Genomic DNA, 18,843 nt, shown 5'->3' with positions numbered 1-18,843 from the left:
TATATGTTATAATGTCTTACGATCCAGTTCTGTAAATGTGACCCAGTTTATAACAATCCAGTAAAACGAGGTCATCTTATAAAGGGAATTCGTGTGAGGAGACAAGCAAAACTAATTCATTTGTAATCGAGGGACAATTTAGTCTTCTTCGCAGCCGTTGCTTAGTCTAGTCACGAAACGCGCTCTGTTACTAACTGGGGCAGTTGGGATGACAATTAAGTCCAAAATCAATCGAACATGAATTGAAACTAGAGTAATATTTATCATCGTGTTCACAAAAGAAAATGTTTGATTGTTGTTACTAAACTTACCTTGCAGCTCACTTAAAACAACATTGAATCTAGCAGACAAGAAATTGCGATTGAGGGATGTGTGCTTTTCAATTATTTTCTCTATCTCGTCCCTCGTTGGCTTGTTATTTTGGAACTGTTCCATCAAGTCTTTCACATCTTCATCAAGAATCAGTTGGAAACCTTAAGAAGATAAAGAAATAATTTACAAAGAAATAAAGAATGACATAAACAAAAGAGTGAGGAAATGGTAGAGAAATAAAATAAATAGATCTATAAATGAGTAAATAAGAGAAATGAATGGATTAATGAGAGAATGAATAAATGAACGAACGAACAAACGAATAAAAGAAAGAATGAATAATTCATGCATATGATCATCTCTGGGAAAGATGCCCTTTGTTTCCAAACAAGTCTCTACGATCCCATGTCCATCTGGTTTGGCCTAAATTATTGACCATCGAAATTCTTACCAAAAGATTGACAGAAGTAACGGGTCATCTTTTGAATGGCTTTTATGATCTTACTAAATGTAATTATATTACCTTTGGCTTTCCATTCGGACAGATGATCCAAAAGCTCCTTCTTTTTGGCGGTATTTAGAGGCAGACATTGGACTAGAGCCTCAATCTTGTCAAAGCATTGATCAAATACGATTTAGGTCCAGTGACTCTCATTCAAATAGCTCGCTGGATTCCTCACAGCCTCTCTGACATTATGCGCCAATGACTGGATATTATGCAAATGATTGGAGGAAACGAATATTTGGATAGGGTACTTTCTAGATCCAAAAAGTTTAAGAGCGGCGCATAAGTCCATGGATTTTTCAAAGGCCGAGAATTCTGCAAGGTAGTTTGCGAGGTAAAGCTTGGCAAGATCAACCGAGCAGTCGATGTTATAGCTGTAGGCCGCTTTGTTCCCTCCGTGAACGTCAGAATTGTTGTTGATATTTCCAAAATTTAATTCTTCAAGCGCACAAGCAGGACCTGGAGTGGCTGTCAGATGGCATACATCCGCGTAGGTCAGTGTTTTCATATTGCATGGTGTCGGAAGGCCATTAAGGTGATTATCTAGGACTTCGATGAGGTTGTCCATTCCTTGTTTCACGACATCCCGAAAAACAGGGGCCACGACCTTGTTCGAGGCAGCAAGAATCACAAGCCATCTTTTACCATTGCTGAGGACGACCTTAGTGGCAAATTTCGCGACTTAATTAAGTGAACAGAGGGTAGAATCTGTAGTGAAAAAATCCATGACAAAGTCAAAAGAAACATAAGGATGATAAAGGCGCTGCAGGTCACAGTCTAAAGTAAAGATGACAAAAAATTTCTCCAATTTAGAGAAAAGAGATTTGTCAGTACTTAAAGGAGGTTTTTCCAGACACGAATTCTTCTTCTTTGAATCCTCAGTCCAAGTGACTTAACCCGGCTGGGTATGTTCGTCCGGTTGTTAATCCGTGATGACCTGTTTTATTACTCCCAGGATATCTCGTTCTGAGAATTTTACATTTACGTCGAGAAATTGATGAAGGGTTTACTGCTAGAGTTTTGAGATGATTTTCAATAGCCCGTAGTGCTTCTGCAAAAGCAGTAGCTAGAGATTCCCACTCACGATCCGATCTTGCTCAATGTCAGTTAAGGCAATAGAACTCAAAAGACTAACGGTTCGATCGAGAACTACAGATCGTGCTTGCAAGTCATTGATATCCGTTTCAATTTTATACATACACTGCTCTGTTCTTTCGAGCACTGACGATAAAAATTCAGGTAAGTCTTTTTTCACGTCAAATTCTGGCTCTACATCCGCCATGATGCTAGTTAAAACTTACCGCACCAAAACATAAAGCCTGAAAGTTCCCTTATGCTAGTTATCATTTTCGGTCACTAACCGGAAACAATTTTGAATGTATTTTTTTTTTCATTGAATTGAACTTGAATTCTCATTGAATTTTCATTGAATTGAAATTGAATTGAAATTGAATTGAAATTGAATTGAAATTGAATTGAAATTGAATTAAAATTGATTTGAAATTGAATTGAAATTGAATTGAAATTGAATTGAAATTGAATTGAAATTGAATTGAATTGAAATTGAATTGAAATTGAATTGAAATTGAATTGAAATTGAATTGAAATTGAATTGAAATTGAATTGAATTAAAATTGAATTGAAATTGAATTGAAATTGAATTGAAACTGAATTGAAACTGAATTGAAGTTGAATTGAAATTGAATTGAAATTGAATTGAAATTGAATTAAAACTGAATTTTAGTATTGAATATTGCTACAATTGGCTTGCCATAGTCACCCGTATGTAAGACTGAGTTGTCACGGTTTTGCGTGACGATCGATGAGGTAGAAACAAATATCGGATAGTTTTTCTATTGGAAGGAAAAGTTAGCCTTTATTATTATAAACTTCCTCCTCGTCACTATTCAGTCGCTCAGGGCTCTATATCATCCGCAGTGTTTGAATGGACAAATACTTTATGTTAACAAGCCGTTACCGAACGTGCGCGCGCGCGTGCTTTAAGATTATGTAAGTTAAAGTGTCGTCAGCAAATCACACTGACTCTTTTTTTTTTGACGTGTGCAAGTTCTTTTTTGAGTATTTGAAAGTTTTTTAGTTTTCGAGTGGCAATTTGTTTGGCAGTTGTTGGTATTTATAATAATAGTAATAATAATAATTTAATATTTATATTGCGCAAATTAACATGTCGATATGATCAAATGCGCATCACAACACTGTTAGTTTACAAACAATCGAAGGAAACTTATTTGAAGATGCCCCCTCTCCCCAATTCCCAGTAAACAGGCCAGACCACATCACAGTAATCTCGTGAGTGGGTTCTTTAACGTCCCCTGCCTAACCAAATTATCTAATCAACAGATGCAGGAGACGGGACCTACGGTTTATTCGTCCTTATCAGAGAAGACTAGAATGTCTATCCATTTGTTATTAAAGAAAGGTAGCGCATTCTCCTCAGTTATTTTAAGACCTTGAGTGTTGGTCCGGCCGGTGCTCGAACCATCGACCTCGACCTCCCGCACAACAGTCCAGCACTCTAACCAATTGAGCTAACCGGGAGGCGGTTTATTATTATTATTATTATTAAATTTAAATTTATACCGCGCAGCTTCTATGAAAATATTCAACTGCGCCTTACAATAAATATTAAATCAAAAATAAATAGAAGTTCAAAATTACGTTTTACCAAAATTACATTTTACCCGGTTTACTGTGTTTACCGTGAGTTTACCTCTTACCGTATTACCAATAAACGTGTTTCATTTCCGTTTTCCCTTCCGAACAACTTCCTATTCTCGAAACGCTCCGAAAAAACTGCTCATCTTTCCGGAGTCATTATTTTGAGCACAAGTTGCAGCTTAAGAAAAAGCATTGACAAGCAAACAGTTCCACGTCGAACCATTGAAGAGCAGGTCAGGAACAATTCCTCGTTTTTAGAACAACTGCCGAGCAAAAGAGCCATTTGACTCTTTTTGGAGCGACATGAAACCAATACATTTCACACAGGAAATCACATCTCGTGAGCCCTTTTCAGTCACGCAAATAAGCTGAAAATAACAAACTTTCTGGCAATTAAACACACACAAATTACAATGGTGCTGGAGGTTCCAAAATATGATTTATTCTAATCTCGCTTTATTTTTAGTCGTCTGCTAGACTACTAGCATGAGATGGGTTGGACGTCACGTCCTGGATTGGGTGCAAATACTTTTGCTTCCTGAGTCATCTAGATTTCCACCTTCATTGCCTATTCCTTGTATTGCCACTCGAAACAAAAATTCAAAAATTCAGGCTGCATTGAATCTCACAAAAAAAAGGCTATCTCGTAGTTGGAATGCAAAACAGCATAATCGAAATTAACATTTGCCTTCGCTGAGTTAGGAGGTAATCAGCTATATGCTAACTACGATAGTGTATTCCTTCAAAAATCACCCTTAACAATTACCGATGACTTAACTATAAGGTGGCGCTGATTAGCTACTATGAAATTTCGCGCAGGAATGGAGTTTCATATGAAGTAAGTTAATACTTTTGTGTATGTGCACGATCCTCGCACTAAAGCACTATTTAAGCAATACTGAAAATCAGACTTGAAAAAAATTTAGATTCATACGGGATTCGAACTACTGACCTCTGCGATACTAATGCAGCGCTCCACCAATTGGGCTAACGAGCCAACTGGTAGCAGGCCATCAAATTGATTCGACATAAACCCGTAAGATGATAAATCAAACACAACAAATATATGAAATACATATATCTGAACTGCGGTTATGAAACGTATATGTGCACGATCCTCGCAGTAAAGCACTATTTAAGCAAAAGTGAAACTCAGACCTGAAAAAATAAGTTAATACTATTGACGAAACTTCAATCCAAACGGAAATCGAAATTGATATTTGCTTTCGTCGACATGAAATCTCCCTAAAATTCCGTTGCGCGTTGATCTCGCCTTTCTCCTTCAACTATTATTCACCCATTGCAGCAATTTAACCTCCATCAGTCCTAACGTTTTGAAACCAGCTTGTAAAGGCATTGGAGGGTGTACGTTTACATCACGACCGAGGCTGTGCATTCGAGTTCAGCATAGTCAGAAAAAAAAAGACAGCTTTATTTCCACGCCAAACAGTCAACTTTTGAGTCTCGTAGATTTTGCCTTCACCCGGTAGTTCGTTAACGCATAATTACTGAGTCATATGGCAATATTTCTCAAAATGCCATGTGCCGATGTAATTATCTATTATAATAACATGTAATTATAACATACATAAACTGCCGTGCATCTCAAATTGTAAGTCTCGTGATTTGAGTATTTTGCGCCGGAGCAATTGATTGACATGTACTGTCCATTTGAATTATGTATTCCGTTAACTTACCGTAAATTGAGGCCTGTTTGTCTCTTCCGGCAGCTCTTGACAGATATTTGCTCTTACAAAATGTTCACAAAAAAAATATTTTACCTCAAAAGTTAATCTCAACCCAATTGGAGTGTATACCAAATAAACGAAACGGAATGACGGCATGAATTGAAGGACAGTTTACATCGTACTTTTCTTTCGCACCGATTTAGGTTTGTGGTCATGATCCCAAAATGGGAACAATTAACAGTGAGATGATCGTGAAGCGATGGCTAGTGTATTCATGATTCTGTCTCAGACTGAGGTACTGTTAGATACGCGTCAGTTAATTAGCACAGATTTTACAAGACAGCTTATGAAAACCTGAGAAAGATCTTGATAAGCTTGAAGCTGCAGTCCCTGCAGTTCCCTGACTCTGAACTTAAAATGGGAACAATTTAGGGACTGAGGTAATGCACCGTAAGCGACTGCTAGTGTTTGTATGTTCGATCTAGTTCGTACTGATCTTACAGGAAAGTTTGGGAAAACCTGTTGAGCTTACCTTAACATTTAAATAAAAGTGAGAAATATCTTGATGAGCTTAAAGCTGTAAACAGACGGGCGGCATACCTGAGCAAATATTAACCAGTTACTACTGGAGTGTAGAAAAAGCGAGCATGCACAATTGCAAAGGTTATTTAATGGTGAGATACACCCTCAGCAGCGGGGAATTCCCCTTTCTAAGATAAACAATGGATTTGAGCCCTACATAATTTTAAGTCAAACGCAGGAAGTGACCCCCAACTTACTAAACCAAGAAAAACCTTAAAAGTGCTACAAATATATCAGGAAAAGGAAATTGAATTGGTAAAGCTAGTTACATCATCTACATCAAAAACTGACCTGATATTCGAATATATCAGGTACGCACAGCAAACAAGGTGCCAAGTTGCCGATTATAAACTAAAACGTCACGCGGGCACTATTACTGACATGGGAGTAACATACGATTATCTAAAGTTAAAGACTAGTAACCTTTGGACACAGAAAGCTAGACACGAATACTTACCTTTAACATGACAGAAAAGCAAATACATACATGTAAAATACGAGCACAAATATAAACGCTTTACAAGCATGAAAAACACTCATTTCTTTACAGTTCGCTATGCAGTAGGAGTCGTTGACGTCGATGGTAAACGGTTTTGCAGTTTGCGCGCGTCAACATGCCTGGAAATAGTAATTCTGCAGACGCACAATAAATAATGATATAAGCTTTAAATCCTGCCTTCTCTTCTAAAGCGACATGAAACAAAATCATAGCCAGAGATCGAGGACATTTTGCTCCCGCATTCATTGGTCAGCGGATTGCAGTCGGATGAAAACAAAGATGGCGGTCAAGACAAATTCTATAATAAAAATTAAACGATTTAAGTTCTGTGGACCTTCTTTATGGAGAAAAAAGCAAAAGAAAAACAACTTTGAACTGATCTCTTGGTATTTTTAAGGCAGAGCGACTTATAGCAATTTGCTGTCTGATGTAATGCGAGGGACACTCTGTACTAAGCTTCAATGTCCACTCAAACTGGCTTTTTTCGTAATCGTCTAAGATGTCAGACATTTTGGAAATTGTAGCTTAAACCACTTGCATTAAATAATGGGAAGATCTAGGCAAATCGTACTTGAAATGGGCTTTTTCTCCCAGTTGAAAACACAGTTCAACGAACGTACTAACACAGATCTCTCTGATCTGCTTCTTAATTTTCGCGCGAGAAAATTTTTATTCAAGGCTCTACTTTAGTATGAGGGGGTCTGGATTGAGTTTATTTCCCGTCAAGCATTGCTGAATTAGAAAAACAAATATGGCGACAGTTTGAAGGTTTCGCGGAGGGTTTTTCTTTTAACGCTTTCTCTTCTGGTGCGTCCTCAAGGATGGTCTCAGATCACAGACTCCACAGAGCAAAAATAGAAATTTTCAAGCTCTTTTGGAAGTATCTCATTGTCAAGAAATGTCTCTTTTTATGGACGATTTGCTTACTTCGAACTCCCTTCATTTAATGCGAGTCGGAGCTAGTTGACTCCCTGGAGGGTTGCTCCTCAAATCGGCGATCCTTTGCCATGGATTACGCTATATTTGAAACAGACTAGAGGTAATGGCTAGCCTCGAATGTCGAACATTGCTGACTTTGCTGGAAGTAGACAAACAGCTTTTGAATTATTTTTATGTTAGAAGTACAGCTTAGTCTCTACTGAACATCTTTCGAGTCGGAGCTAAGGAATAATCTTACTCGTGTTTGTGGTATTTTGGATTTTTGTGGAAATCCCATACATTTCCTTACACGATTTCGCCGCCATTAACTTCTCAATACGCACGCACGTCCGTCATTTTGACCCAAATTTCTGGCAATGAGTTAATTTAGTTTAAGTGGGAAATCACATGTGGTGAGCACCTTTCGATGAGCATCTTTCGAAACTACAGCAAGTAGACGCATACAAATCGCGAGGTTCCCAGAAGTTTTAAAATAGAATCTCGCTGTGTTCTATGTTGTTGTTGTTTTTTTCTTTTTTGTTATTTTCAGTCGTCTCCCCATAAGTAAAGGCATAATGTGGGTTGCACCTCACTAGATTTGGTGCAAACACTCCTGCTTCCACAAGTGAAGCAAAGGGGAATTAATTTTTTAAATTTGAGCCTTGCGTTAGCTTATTTTTTCAATTGTCATTCGAAACATGAACCCAGCACTTAAATCCATGGCTATCTACACAAGAAGGTTTCACTAAGATGGAACTGGAAATGTAAAGCAGCTAACAAACCAGTAGGAAGGTACTTCACAGTCATTAGCAAAGCTATATGATCCAAACCGAAATCGAAACCGACATTTGCTTCCGCTGAGTTAAAATACGGTCTGCAGCTAAAGCAAACTTCGGTAGCTTATTCCTTCAAAGGTCGTCCGAGATAAGAGCTAAGGAATTAAATGTAAGGTGACAATGAAGCTTAGCGTGGCAAAGCAGTTTCAAATCGATTAAGTTCATGTTGCGGAAGAAGCTTTAATTAAAAACGAAATCGAAACTGATAACTGCTTTCGCTTAGTTGGTATAAAACTAATTGAACATTTTCGTTCAGATTTAATAAACCTCGCTTCTTTAGTTACCATTCACTCGCTTCAGTCCCTGCAGTCCCTTGTCTAAGAAAATGCACCGTCAGCGACTGCTAATGTTTGTATGTTTCCGTCTGAGTTTAAGGCACTGTTAGATACGTCTCGATCTAATTTACACGACGGATCTTACGGAATAGCTTAGGAAAATCTGCTGAGCCTACCTTAACATTCAAATTAAAGTTAGAAATATCTTGATAAGCTTGAAGCTGCAGACAGAGGACCGATTGCCCCACTGAACATATGGCAACCAGTTACCACCGCTTCTCTTCACTAAATGGACGTTCGCGCTGTGATAGAGGTGTAGAAATGGGGAGCAAAATGCACGACTTTGTGCATAGCTACAATTGTAAGGGTCGTATTGGTGATACACAAGCGAAGCAAGGGGAATTCCCATTTTAAATTTCAGCCTTGCGGAATTTTAAGCCAAACACAGGAAGTAACTCACAAAAAAGGGTTAAGCCTACCTACCTTAGTGTTTTGTTAGGAGATTCTCAACGAACACAAACCTTAAAAGTGCTAAGAATACTAGGAGAACTAGATTTAAATAGGAAAGTTAGTGAAATGATCTGTTTCAAAAAATTGACGTCACATTCGAATGTATCAGGAGCACGCAGCAGGTAAGATATTATGTTGCCGATCTCGAAATTTAAAAATCACGCGAGTGCCACGTCAACGCTACACTTAATTTAGAGTCAAGAAGAGAGGCCCACTGCACCGGAAAATTAACAAACATTTTTAATATCTGGCCTTGGATGAAATAAGGTTGTCCATCCAGTTCACACAAGAAATGCTATCTGTCAGATAGCGTTATCTGCCTTTTGAACAACTGGCCCTGGAGACGAATCCCGCCACGCGCATGAAGACGCAGACGAATACGTCAAGGCAGATTGAAGTCAAATCTGAATCTTTTACATATTTTGAAAGCTATAACGAACCGGAAATAAACAATGTAAGTGAAAAGAAGCTTTTCCTTGACCAAAAGGACAAACCTGTCCCCAATCTGTGTGGTTACCGTGAAATCATGGAAGTAGCATACTTTAATACCGTACCAGTTTGTTGTAACTGGGAATCGCATTATTCCTTAAAAGCAGCTCAACTACGGTTCGGGGATCGTTGCGATCAGCTTTTTGTGGAGCTGTTTTCTGAAACTGAAAGATAAAAAGGCCACTTCGGTCAAACACAGTACAGTACACCGTAACGATTACAAAAGCTGACGTTTCGAGCGTTAGCCCTTCGTCCTTCGCTCCGACGAAGGGCTAACGCTCAAAACGTCAGCTTTTGTAATCGTTACGGTGGCCAATTTATCATTTCAACTTTGTTGACATATCCAAATTATTTCGTTACCCCCACCGACGCAGCCCCAAACAGTTTCTTTCGAAACAATCAGCCTTTATTCACAGTACAGTACAGACTGACTGCAAAGCCAATACAGTGACTACAAACCGATCTGAGAAAAAAAAAAGGGAAAAATATGATCGAGGAGTATTTTTGGTTTTGACTGAGGAGTATTTTGGTTATGCTTCTCTTTGGAAAATCAAATCGCATACCTGACAATTGACACATAGAGGATATTACATGCCCGCGCGGAGATATGAAACTCCTCTTCTCGTGTTGAAATATTTTCAACACGATAAGAGGAATTTTGTATCTCCGGGTGGCCATATGATATTACATTTATTACCTAAACACTAATGAAAAACCAAACTACTTCACTTTCGCTACGAAAACGCGATTTATTATGTAGTCATAGCAACGGGGCTATTTTCATGTGTGAAGATTATGTACTTATCGACTGAGTCGGAGGACCGAACTGGAAAGTAGTTGGCTCGAGGTCATGACGTTCGGAACTCGCTGCGCTCGGTGCGTGCCCCATGACCGAGGGCCAAATATTTTCCTATGTGGCCCTTCCACTCAGTCAATAGGCATTTTATCATATGACCACTAGGTGTTGAAAATTTCAAAATAAAAAGAACGTGGCATACGAGCACACGCAAACACACGAGCACAAAAAAATTTTCCCTTATCATTTCAAGTCCGAACAAGAAACTCCTAATTCTTTGAAAAACGCGACTTTTATTCTCATTCTTGTTTCCTTTAAGATTTTGCAACAAAGCGATGCGAGGGCAGCATGGCCGGACAGCTTTTTCCGGACTGGCTCACGTCAACCATTCCGGCCCTGCACTCGTCAGCTTTTACTATTCCTGCGCGAGCGGGTCCCTCCGGGTCATATTATAGAACATGTTATTTTCACGTGTGAAGAGATTACGTTTTCGCGCAAAAGCTCACTTTGTATTTCATTAGTGTTTATCTAATAATAATTTTTTCCACATGTTGTCAAATACACAAACACTGCGGGCCAGCAACTTACCCTATCTACAGCATTGACATTTGTACCGTGCTGTAACAAGAGTTTTACAACAGCTCTCTGTCCATACCATGCAGCAAGGTGAAGAGGCGTCAAATGAAACTGCAAAATGAAAGCAAAGCATCAATACTAGTTTGATTTATCAACTTAGAATATCTAAAACGAAAGAAAACAGACACCAGAAAATAAAACTGTAAATGCCAGAAGTTAAAGCGAACAACCTCATCTCTTTGGTCAACATCTTCACCTCGTTCATGAAGTACTTTGATGACGTCACATCGACCGTTGATTGCAGCTTTCTGTATTACCCCTCTTGATAACTGTAAGAAATGGATTGCTTTTAGTATATTACTGATGTGAAATTTACGAGAAACTCAATATGCACAATTCAATAGATGTAGCTCGGCTAAACATGTACAGTTATTCACTATAAAATTTAGTAGGCTTTTTTTCATAAACGTAGCACAAATGCAAATGTGCAGAATACGAATAACTTGTCATAGGAAGAAGAACTTGAGGCGTAACAAAGTGCATCCTGTGCTGTGGGCAAACACGTCGCAAACAAACAAACAAACAAACAGAAACATCAAAACATAATTCATATCTAAATATTATAAAGCATTATGGCAGTTTTGAAGGGGCCCAAAATGCTCACAATGTTTTGATGGAAACGAAGATAAAATATCTGAGGGCATTAGTTGCATCTGAAATGAAGCAACCATATAAGTCTGTAGCAAAAATCGCAATCATAAAACAAGGAAAGATATCGACTTGTCAGGCAAATTTATCCAAATATTTACAGTTTGCCTCATAATAACTAGGAAGAATAACCGTAAAAATGGAAGAAGGCCAGAAGTCCGTAGAAGAAAAATTGGAAGGCGCACTTCCTTGTTTTTGGTTAGCGAAACGCTTACACCTTCAACAAGCTGTATAATTATTTTTTCATTTGCCGTTTTATTTTAAATGCAGAGTCGTCTTTTGCAGCTAAATAGTCGATATTGAAATCCCCCAAAACGACAATTTCCGATCCCGCTGGCAGTTTCGAGAGTGAGTCATTTAGTCCCCTCAACTAACTATGATTTAGTGCATCAATGAATGTCTCAACAGACGTCAGGTGGCCTATATACACAAGCAATAAATAATTTCTTGCACTTGAGTCGATGTACTTCAATCCATGTTTCAATATTTTCAGTGGTCAAATCCGTTCTATGTTTGTAGGGAATCCCATCGCGTACGTAAATTGCCGTGCCGCCGCCTCTTTTACCTGTTCGGTCATTTCTCAGTACCGAATAGCAAGTAATATATACTTCAGAATCCTTTATAGATGGGCTAAGCCATGTTTCAGAAAAAGTAAAAATGTCGAATTTCTTGTCACTAAATAATAGTCGAACATGATTCATCTTGTGCAAACTGCTTCGCACATTAAGGTGAGCTATTTTAAAGCCGCGAAGCTTCGGTAAGTATGTATGTATGTATGTATGTAAATCTTTATTTAAACACGGAAAATCATCAGTTACATAATAAAAACTAAGATTAATCAACTGCTTTACATGATTGCCGTGTGGGAATCCTATATATCGACTACGTTAAGATTTCGCCTAAAATGGTTAATGGATGAAGCATTCTTTAAGTTTTTGGGCAATTTATTCCATAACATGGCTCCGCTGTAAGAGAAGCTTCGTTTCAAATAATTGGTGTTTGGTTTGGACAAGGCCAGCCTTCCCTCAGAGTTTCTTGTGTCGTACACAGAGTGATGCTGAGAGAAAAGACTTTGCAGATATTCGGGAGCAAAGTTGTTTATAATTTTATACATCATTCTAGCTTTTTGTTTCTCTATTCGAAGAGATAGCCTCTCCCAATCGAGGGTGGAGAGAAGGTGGTTTAAGCTCGTATCAAAGGGTAATTTAGTAATAATTCTGGCTGCTCGATTCTGTAATTTTTGGAGCTTATCGCTCAAGTAGCCACTTAAACAGTCCCAGACGGGGCTGCAGTAATCAAAATGTGGCATAATCAAAGCGTCATAAATTTGAATTGCAGTTTCTTTGGATATAAAGGGCCGTACACGTCTTAGGGCGCCTATAGCTGAAGAGACTTTCTTGCAAATCTCTTCAATGTGGCTTCCCCAAGAGAGTTGGGCATCTATAGTAAGACCCAAAGATTTGGTCTTGTCGACTCTCTTGATAATTTGGTCATCAATTCTGATTTCTAAGTCGTTACATTGGGCAGATAGTCTTTGTCTTGATCCAATAATCATTAACTCTGTTTTAGCAACATTTAGACTGAGCTTGTTAGCTTTCAGCCGACGGCTAAGGTTATTCAATTCAGGGGTTAGAGCTAGCTCAAGCTCTGTTAATATCTTAGCAGATATCGTAAGATTGGTGTCATCGGCAAACATTCTTGGTGCGGCGCCCCGCAAGGAGTTGGGAAGATCATTAATGTATATTAAAAATAGCAAAGGACCCAATATGCTACCTTGCGGCACGCCGCAACTGAGGGTACGGGCAGATGATAGTTTGCCACCGACACTACATCTCTGAGTTCGGCCACTCAAGTACGACGAGAACCACTTAATAGCTGCCAGATCGACACCCAAGTATGACATCTTGCGCAAGATTATTTCATGATCAATGGTGTCGAATGCCTTAGTAAGGTCAATAAAGACAACGCCGTTTAAGAGACCATTGTCGATATTTACCGACCAAGAATTTGTTGCCTCAAGCAAAGCCGTAAGCGTACTATGTAGAGAACGGAACCCTGATTGGCATCCCAATAGCAATTTGTTATCATCTAGATAACGAAAAAGTTGATTGTAAACAATTCTTTCAAAAACTTTGGAAATTATAGGGATTACAGATATTGGTCTATAGTTGCTAGGATCCGATTTAATACCCTTTTTGAAAAGAGGAGTCAGTTTGGGCGTTTTCCAATCATTTGGATATATCCCCGTGAGGATAGACTTAGAGAAGATTGAGGTGAGAGAGGGTGCGATGATATAAGCAGCCATTTTCAATAATTTACTCGGAATCATATCAAGACCAGTGGCTTTCTTTTCGTCAATTTTTGACAAAATGTTAGACACAATATCAACGCTCGGAATTTGTAAAGAAAACGAATGAGTAGAGTGTTCTAAATAAGACTCAGGATCAATATCAACGACAAGAATATCTTGTGCTAATACTTGCGCAACGTTTGTAAAGTGATCATTAATAGTTTCCGAAATGTCTATAGGATTACTTACTATTTTTTCGTTTGCCTTAATCTCCAGAATATTCGTCGACTTATTACTGTTACGTGAAGTTAGCGCGTTGATCACGTGCCACGTTTTGCGCAAATTACCTTTATTGGCTTCCAGGTTTTCGGAAACGTAGAGTTTCTTTGCAAGTTTAATTGCGTTGTTTGCCTGGTTTCTTGCACGCCTAAATTGATCCCATAAAGCAGGGTTATTGGAGGAAATTGCCTTCTTTTTAAGGAAATCTCGTTTTCGGATTTTAATCAGCAACTCTTTAGTAATCCAAGCAGATCGCTTTTTTCGAATTCTTTTCGATTTGCGTGGTGCATGTTTATCGACGCAGCGAAGGAACATTTCTTTCCATACACGCCACATTTCATTTGGATCAGAAAACAAATCGACATCGTCCCAAGGTAGTTGATTGAGTTCAATTAAGAAATTTTCTTTGTTAAAGCATTAAAGTGTTTAAATTGTCGTGTTTCAATCACGCGTGGGCCAATACGGCAGTAGTGAGTCTTACGTGACAAAAAAACAAGAGAATGATCACTTATGCCAAGGTGAATAACACCAGAATTTGTAACCTTCTCTAGGAAGTTTGTTATGCATAAATCAATTAAAGTTTTTGAGGTCAGAGTGACACGTGTTGGTTCAGTGATTAATTGACTGAGACCATAAGTATCGAAAATGTTTCTCAGATAGGAAGAATTAACTGTAACTGCTTCAGGCAACAAATTGCAGTTGATATCACCGAGTAAATATAATTCCTTATTTTCCGCGTCAATTTTTGCAATGATACTCTCAAATTCGCTAAATAGATTAGGTGAAGAACTTGGGGGTCGATACCAAGTACCCACCAGAAATGGTATACTTCGTGGCTTTCTAATTTCAATAAATAGACACTCTAAATTATCGCTATTTAAATCATTACGTATTCGATAGTTTAGGTTAGTGTGTAAGTATGTACATATTCCACCTCCATTCCTTCCGTTAATTTTACGATCTTTTCTGACTATTTCAAAGCCAGGTATATAAACTTCGTTATCACGTACTGTAGGGTCTAATTTTGACTCGTTGATATGTAAAATGTCAATTTTTGAAGTGGACATAAAAACTCTAAGTTCATTAATATGAGACAATAAGCTATTGATGTTAAGGGACGCAATGACTAAACCTCGACCAAAGATTGTTGGATAGTTGGACTTACCGCGGTCGGTACCTTTATGGACATCATCCGAGTCAGATTCCCAGACGGCAATATCCTAGTCTACACGTAAATGGCTCATAAAATTTTGAGCTAGGCGTGTGGTGCCTTTCTTGTTTAAATGAAGACCACTTCGATTTAAGTGGCTAGTTTTTGAAATGTTTGAGTGGTCAACAAAACCCCAGTTCTTTTCGTTGTAACATTCCTTAAGAATTTTGTTCACATCAGGTACTTTGCAGGCAAGGGCTTCGTCATCTGATCTATCGATGAGACCGGATATAGATATTGTGGCCGAAGATTCGGAGTTGACTGCTTCGGCTAGGTCAATCAGTTCGACTGCACATTCACGAGGAGTATTGGAGGATCGTAAACTGTTGGTTCCAACATGGATAATTATCTCGTCTGGGTTTCTGCGCAGTAGTGGTTTGATGTGATCTTTCATGTCTTGTGTTGTGCATCCCGGAAAGGTGGCTATCTTAACTTGCGAGTTCTTGGACATTTTATGGCCTTGTAGGTATTTAAGAGTAGAATCCCCCACTATAACAACCTTCTTCCGACGGTTGGACGGTGGATGGTCATGTTGATTCGACGAATTGAATAATTCAGTGTTTCGCACGCGGATTTCCGAGAACGAAGGAGATGTAATGTGTCCATAATGTGTCCAGTGACAACGCTATTGCCATTTTGATCGCTTCTGTTTCTCTCGGTTCGATCTTCGTCTCGAAGAGCTTCAAATCTGTTACGGGTTTGAGTTATGTTGCTGGGCATTCTTTTTCATTATGTTTTGCATTTGTACTTCTCTGCTGCGGCTTTTCGACTGACCAATCACTTGATTGTGGTTGATCGTTTTCCACTTCATTCTTTTCTCGCGTAATAATTGTTGTTGCCAACTTTAAAGAAGCATTGTCTTGCTCTAATGACAGGACTCGGCTTTCAAGTAACAAACACTTTTCTTCCAAATCATTAATTGCATTGTCTTTTTTAGATATAGTGGATAATAGCTTTACACACTTCTTTTTGTAGTCGAAGAGCTCGACACCTAGGGCATTGGCATCTTGTTTTTGAATATTTTCCCTAAGCTTTGTATTTTCTTGAACTTGTTTCTGAAGGATCAATAAATCTAGTTTTAATCCCTCAATATCGCCAGTGATTTCAGAGTTTGATCGTATCTCAGGACTATTTGGCTGAATCTCACTAACAGTCGACGTTTGAAAACTACACTGATCATTGTCGGTCTCTTGCAGTAGTGTAGGTCGTTGAATTGATTGTTCGGTAGATCTCAAAGAATTGGCATCCTGTGTATCAGTTGTCTCTCTAGATTTCTTGTGAACTAATTCAAACAGCTTATCCTTTAAAGCGGGACCATCGCAGCCCTGAAAGTTCAGAGTTCTTTTTTTCTTGCAGTACCAATTGATGATGATATTCTCGTTTAAACATTTAAATTGCTTTGAGTTCCCACCAAGCGTTAGCTACTTTCCTTGCAATTTTAGAACATTTTCCACGAATTTCTTTAGTGACTCCAAGTCATTCATCCATACCAACTTCCCGTCATTAAGATGAAGATATTCTAACTCAAAAGACTTTGGATTGAGCGATGACGACTCGGTTTCTAAAACATTAACGGCATCAGCATCAGAGCAACAGAAAGTCCGTCCGTCTGCCATGATAGAGGTGTTGAAAAATGGTAAGTCGATTTTCGACGCTGTGGAAATTTCCGATATATCGAGGATTCAAGTTGGCATTTGTTCCTGGGTTTACGGAGATATCATCGCACTGCAACAGCAAACCGGCGAGTAAGATATCCCCAGTGAACTTGATGATACGAACTGAGGGTAGAGTCGCACGATGGCTTCTGTTTGTCGGTCTCTTTGGAGCTCTTCTTTCCATCGAGAACCTGGGAGGGGAAAAGGAATTAAGTTCTTTGCCAACAGTCAATGTTCAACAACAGCCAGTATCATTATTAAGCTGTAGATCGTGCGAAGGCTTTAGAAAATCTCCAAGAACCAGCAAGAAAACCAAGATAACTACAGAGCGCATAAACACGTGCCTCAACGTCGCCATCTTGTCTTAGCTTTATGATAAGAAAAGTGCGATTCAAGGATGAATGCTTTTCCATGATTTTCTCGATCTCGTCCCTCGTTGGTTTCTAATTTTGAAACTGTTCCATTAGGTCTTTCACATCTTCATCAAGAATCAATTGGAAACCTTATAATGATATCAATAGAATAGAGATAATTTGAATATATCAACAAAGTTGAAATGATAAATTGGCCACCGTTACGATTATAAAAGCTGACGTTTCGAGCGTTAGCACTCGAAATAAATTACCATTTCAAACCCAACTGGGCGTATTTCAAATAAAACAAAAGAACTGATGGGATGAATTGAACGGAAGTCTAGATCGAGCCTTTTTACTTGCGCCTCGTTAACATTGTTGTCATAATTTCAAGGATGAAGCTTTATACGAAGTGTTAACAATTACCTTAGAAATGAGCCTTAAGCGACTGGTACTGTTTTGTATGTTTCCGTCTGAGCACGAGGCATTGTTACAGACGCCTCGGCTTGAGTTGAATGGAATAGACAGGACAGCTTACAAAAGGCTGTTAAGCCTACCTTTACATTCAAGTTAAAGAGAAAAATCTTTCAATAAGTTTGAAGCTGCGTTGGCCGAGGTACCTGAAAAAAGGACACGAGTTACCATGGAGTGCTCCTTTATATCTTAAAAACTTTGTGGCTTGAACTGAATACATAAGTGGCGAGGGAAAGATAATGGATTGTGTTTAGATACACCCCTAGCAAGGGGGAAGTCCTTTTCTGAACAAAAGATTTGAGCTTTGTACAATTGAAAGCCAAATTGGAAGTTTACTTTAAAATATAAGCTGACTTTAGATACCTTTGTGTTAAAACTGAAGTGAATAAACGAAAACAAACCTAAAGAATGCTACAAATACCAAGAAAAATTGACTGAATAGGGATGGCATGGTTATTATCCAGCCAACCGGTGCAGTTACAGCTGCAACACATGGTTACCAAGTAGCAGGCCAGCTATTCGTTAACATTCCACAGCGACTTCATGGGAGTTGATCGAATTTTTTTCATTGTTGTTATCGTTGTTGTAAAGGAAGAAAACAAAATAAGATAATAATGTAATAACAATAAAAAAATTCAAACAAGTTTATCCTCTGTTAAAATAAAGCAAAGAGATTATGCTATCCCTCTCAGGGCAGGATGCCTGTCCATTAAAGGATTAGGTCGCAGCATTTCATTAGGTTGTCCTGACACTTCTCTACAACCCAGTCACACTCCTGGATTTCTCTTCTTGCTTATTGCAGTTTGACTACTTATTTAGGTAAATTCCAGAATAAACTTGTCTCTCAAACAAGAAAATATATACTGTGTGGCAAATTGGACATGTTATTAAAGCAAGGCCGGAGCAATAAATAGACAAATAAATAATCTGTTCATAAATAAATAACATTTGCTATCTGCCCCGCCGTGGCAAATTTGACTTCCAGCCAGTTCCAAGTAAGCCCCTCCTCTCTCGCAGGACCTCCTCCCCTCATCTAATGAAGCCTTAAAATAAATCAGCATTCCTGCATAAGGCCTTTTCATAATGGTAATTGAACAAAATGGAGGGCCATAAGTTCTGATGTCGTTCGCACCTTCTCAAAATCAAGCAGGCGTGCAAGTATGATTTCAGACCAAGATGGCATAACATAAAGTCTGATTACCGCTTCAT

General features: G+C 38.6%; 2 protein-coding genes across 2 annotated transcripts; both read right to left on the bottom strand.

The window, feature by feature from the left end:
- Positions 1–9,019: 9,019 nt before the first annotated feature.
- Positions 9,020–10,997, bottom strand: LOC148739469 (uncharacterized). The gene is made up of 3 exons (XM_088748218.1): positions 10,922–10,997; positions 10,678–10,776; positions 9,020–9,457 (listed from the first exon to the last, which is right to left on the bottom strand). The coding sequence occupies exons 1-3, from the start codon at positions 10,928–10,930 to the stop codon at positions 9,347–9,349; spliced, it is 219 nt and encodes a 72-aa protein (XP_088604344.1). The 5' UTR covers positions 10,931–10,997; the 3' UTR covers positions 9,020–9,346.
- Positions 10,998–14,367: 3,370 nt separating this feature from the next.
- Positions 14,368–16,768, bottom strand: LOC148739468 (uncharacterized). The gene is made up of 3 exons (XM_088749489.1): positions 16,643–16,768; positions 16,112–16,477; positions 14,368–15,777 (listed from the first exon to the last, which is right to left on the bottom strand). Exons 1-3 carry the CDS (start codon positions 16,766–16,768, stop codon positions 15,163–15,165), a joined length of 1,107 nt encoding a protein of 368 aa, XP_088605615.1. The 3' UTR covers positions 14,368–15,162.
- Positions 16,769–18,843: the final 2,075 nt, after the last annotated feature.

Source organism: Stylophora pistillata, chromosome 2 (assembly GCF_964205215.1).
Source record: "Stylophora pistillata chromosome 2, jaStyPist1.2, whole genome shotgun sequence".
NCBI classification, from domain to species: Eukaryota; Metazoa; Cnidaria; class Anthozoa; order Scleractinia; family Pocilloporidae; genus Stylophora; species Stylophora pistillata.
This window is presented reverse-complemented; position numbering and strand designations above follow the sequence as displayed.

Coding starts and splice junctions, on each gene's coding strand:
- LOC148739469 (XM_088748218.1), bottom strand. Junction 9,458..10,677: donor ATGTCAATGCTGTAGATAGG/GTAAGTTGCTGG, acceptor TTTATCTTTCAG/TTTCAGAAAACAGCTCCACA.
- LOC148739468 (XM_088749489.1), bottom strand. CDS start 16,768: ATGGCAGACGGACGGACTTTCTGTTGCTCTGATGCTGATGCCGTTAAT. Junction 16,478..16,642: donor ATCTTAATGACGGGAAGTTG/GTATGGATGAAT, acceptor CTGAACTTTCAG/GGCTGCGATGGTCCCGCTTT. Junction 15,778..16,111: donor TCGACTACAAAAAGAAGTGT/GTAAAGCTATTA, acceptor AAATGGCAATAG/CGTTGTCACTGGACACATTA.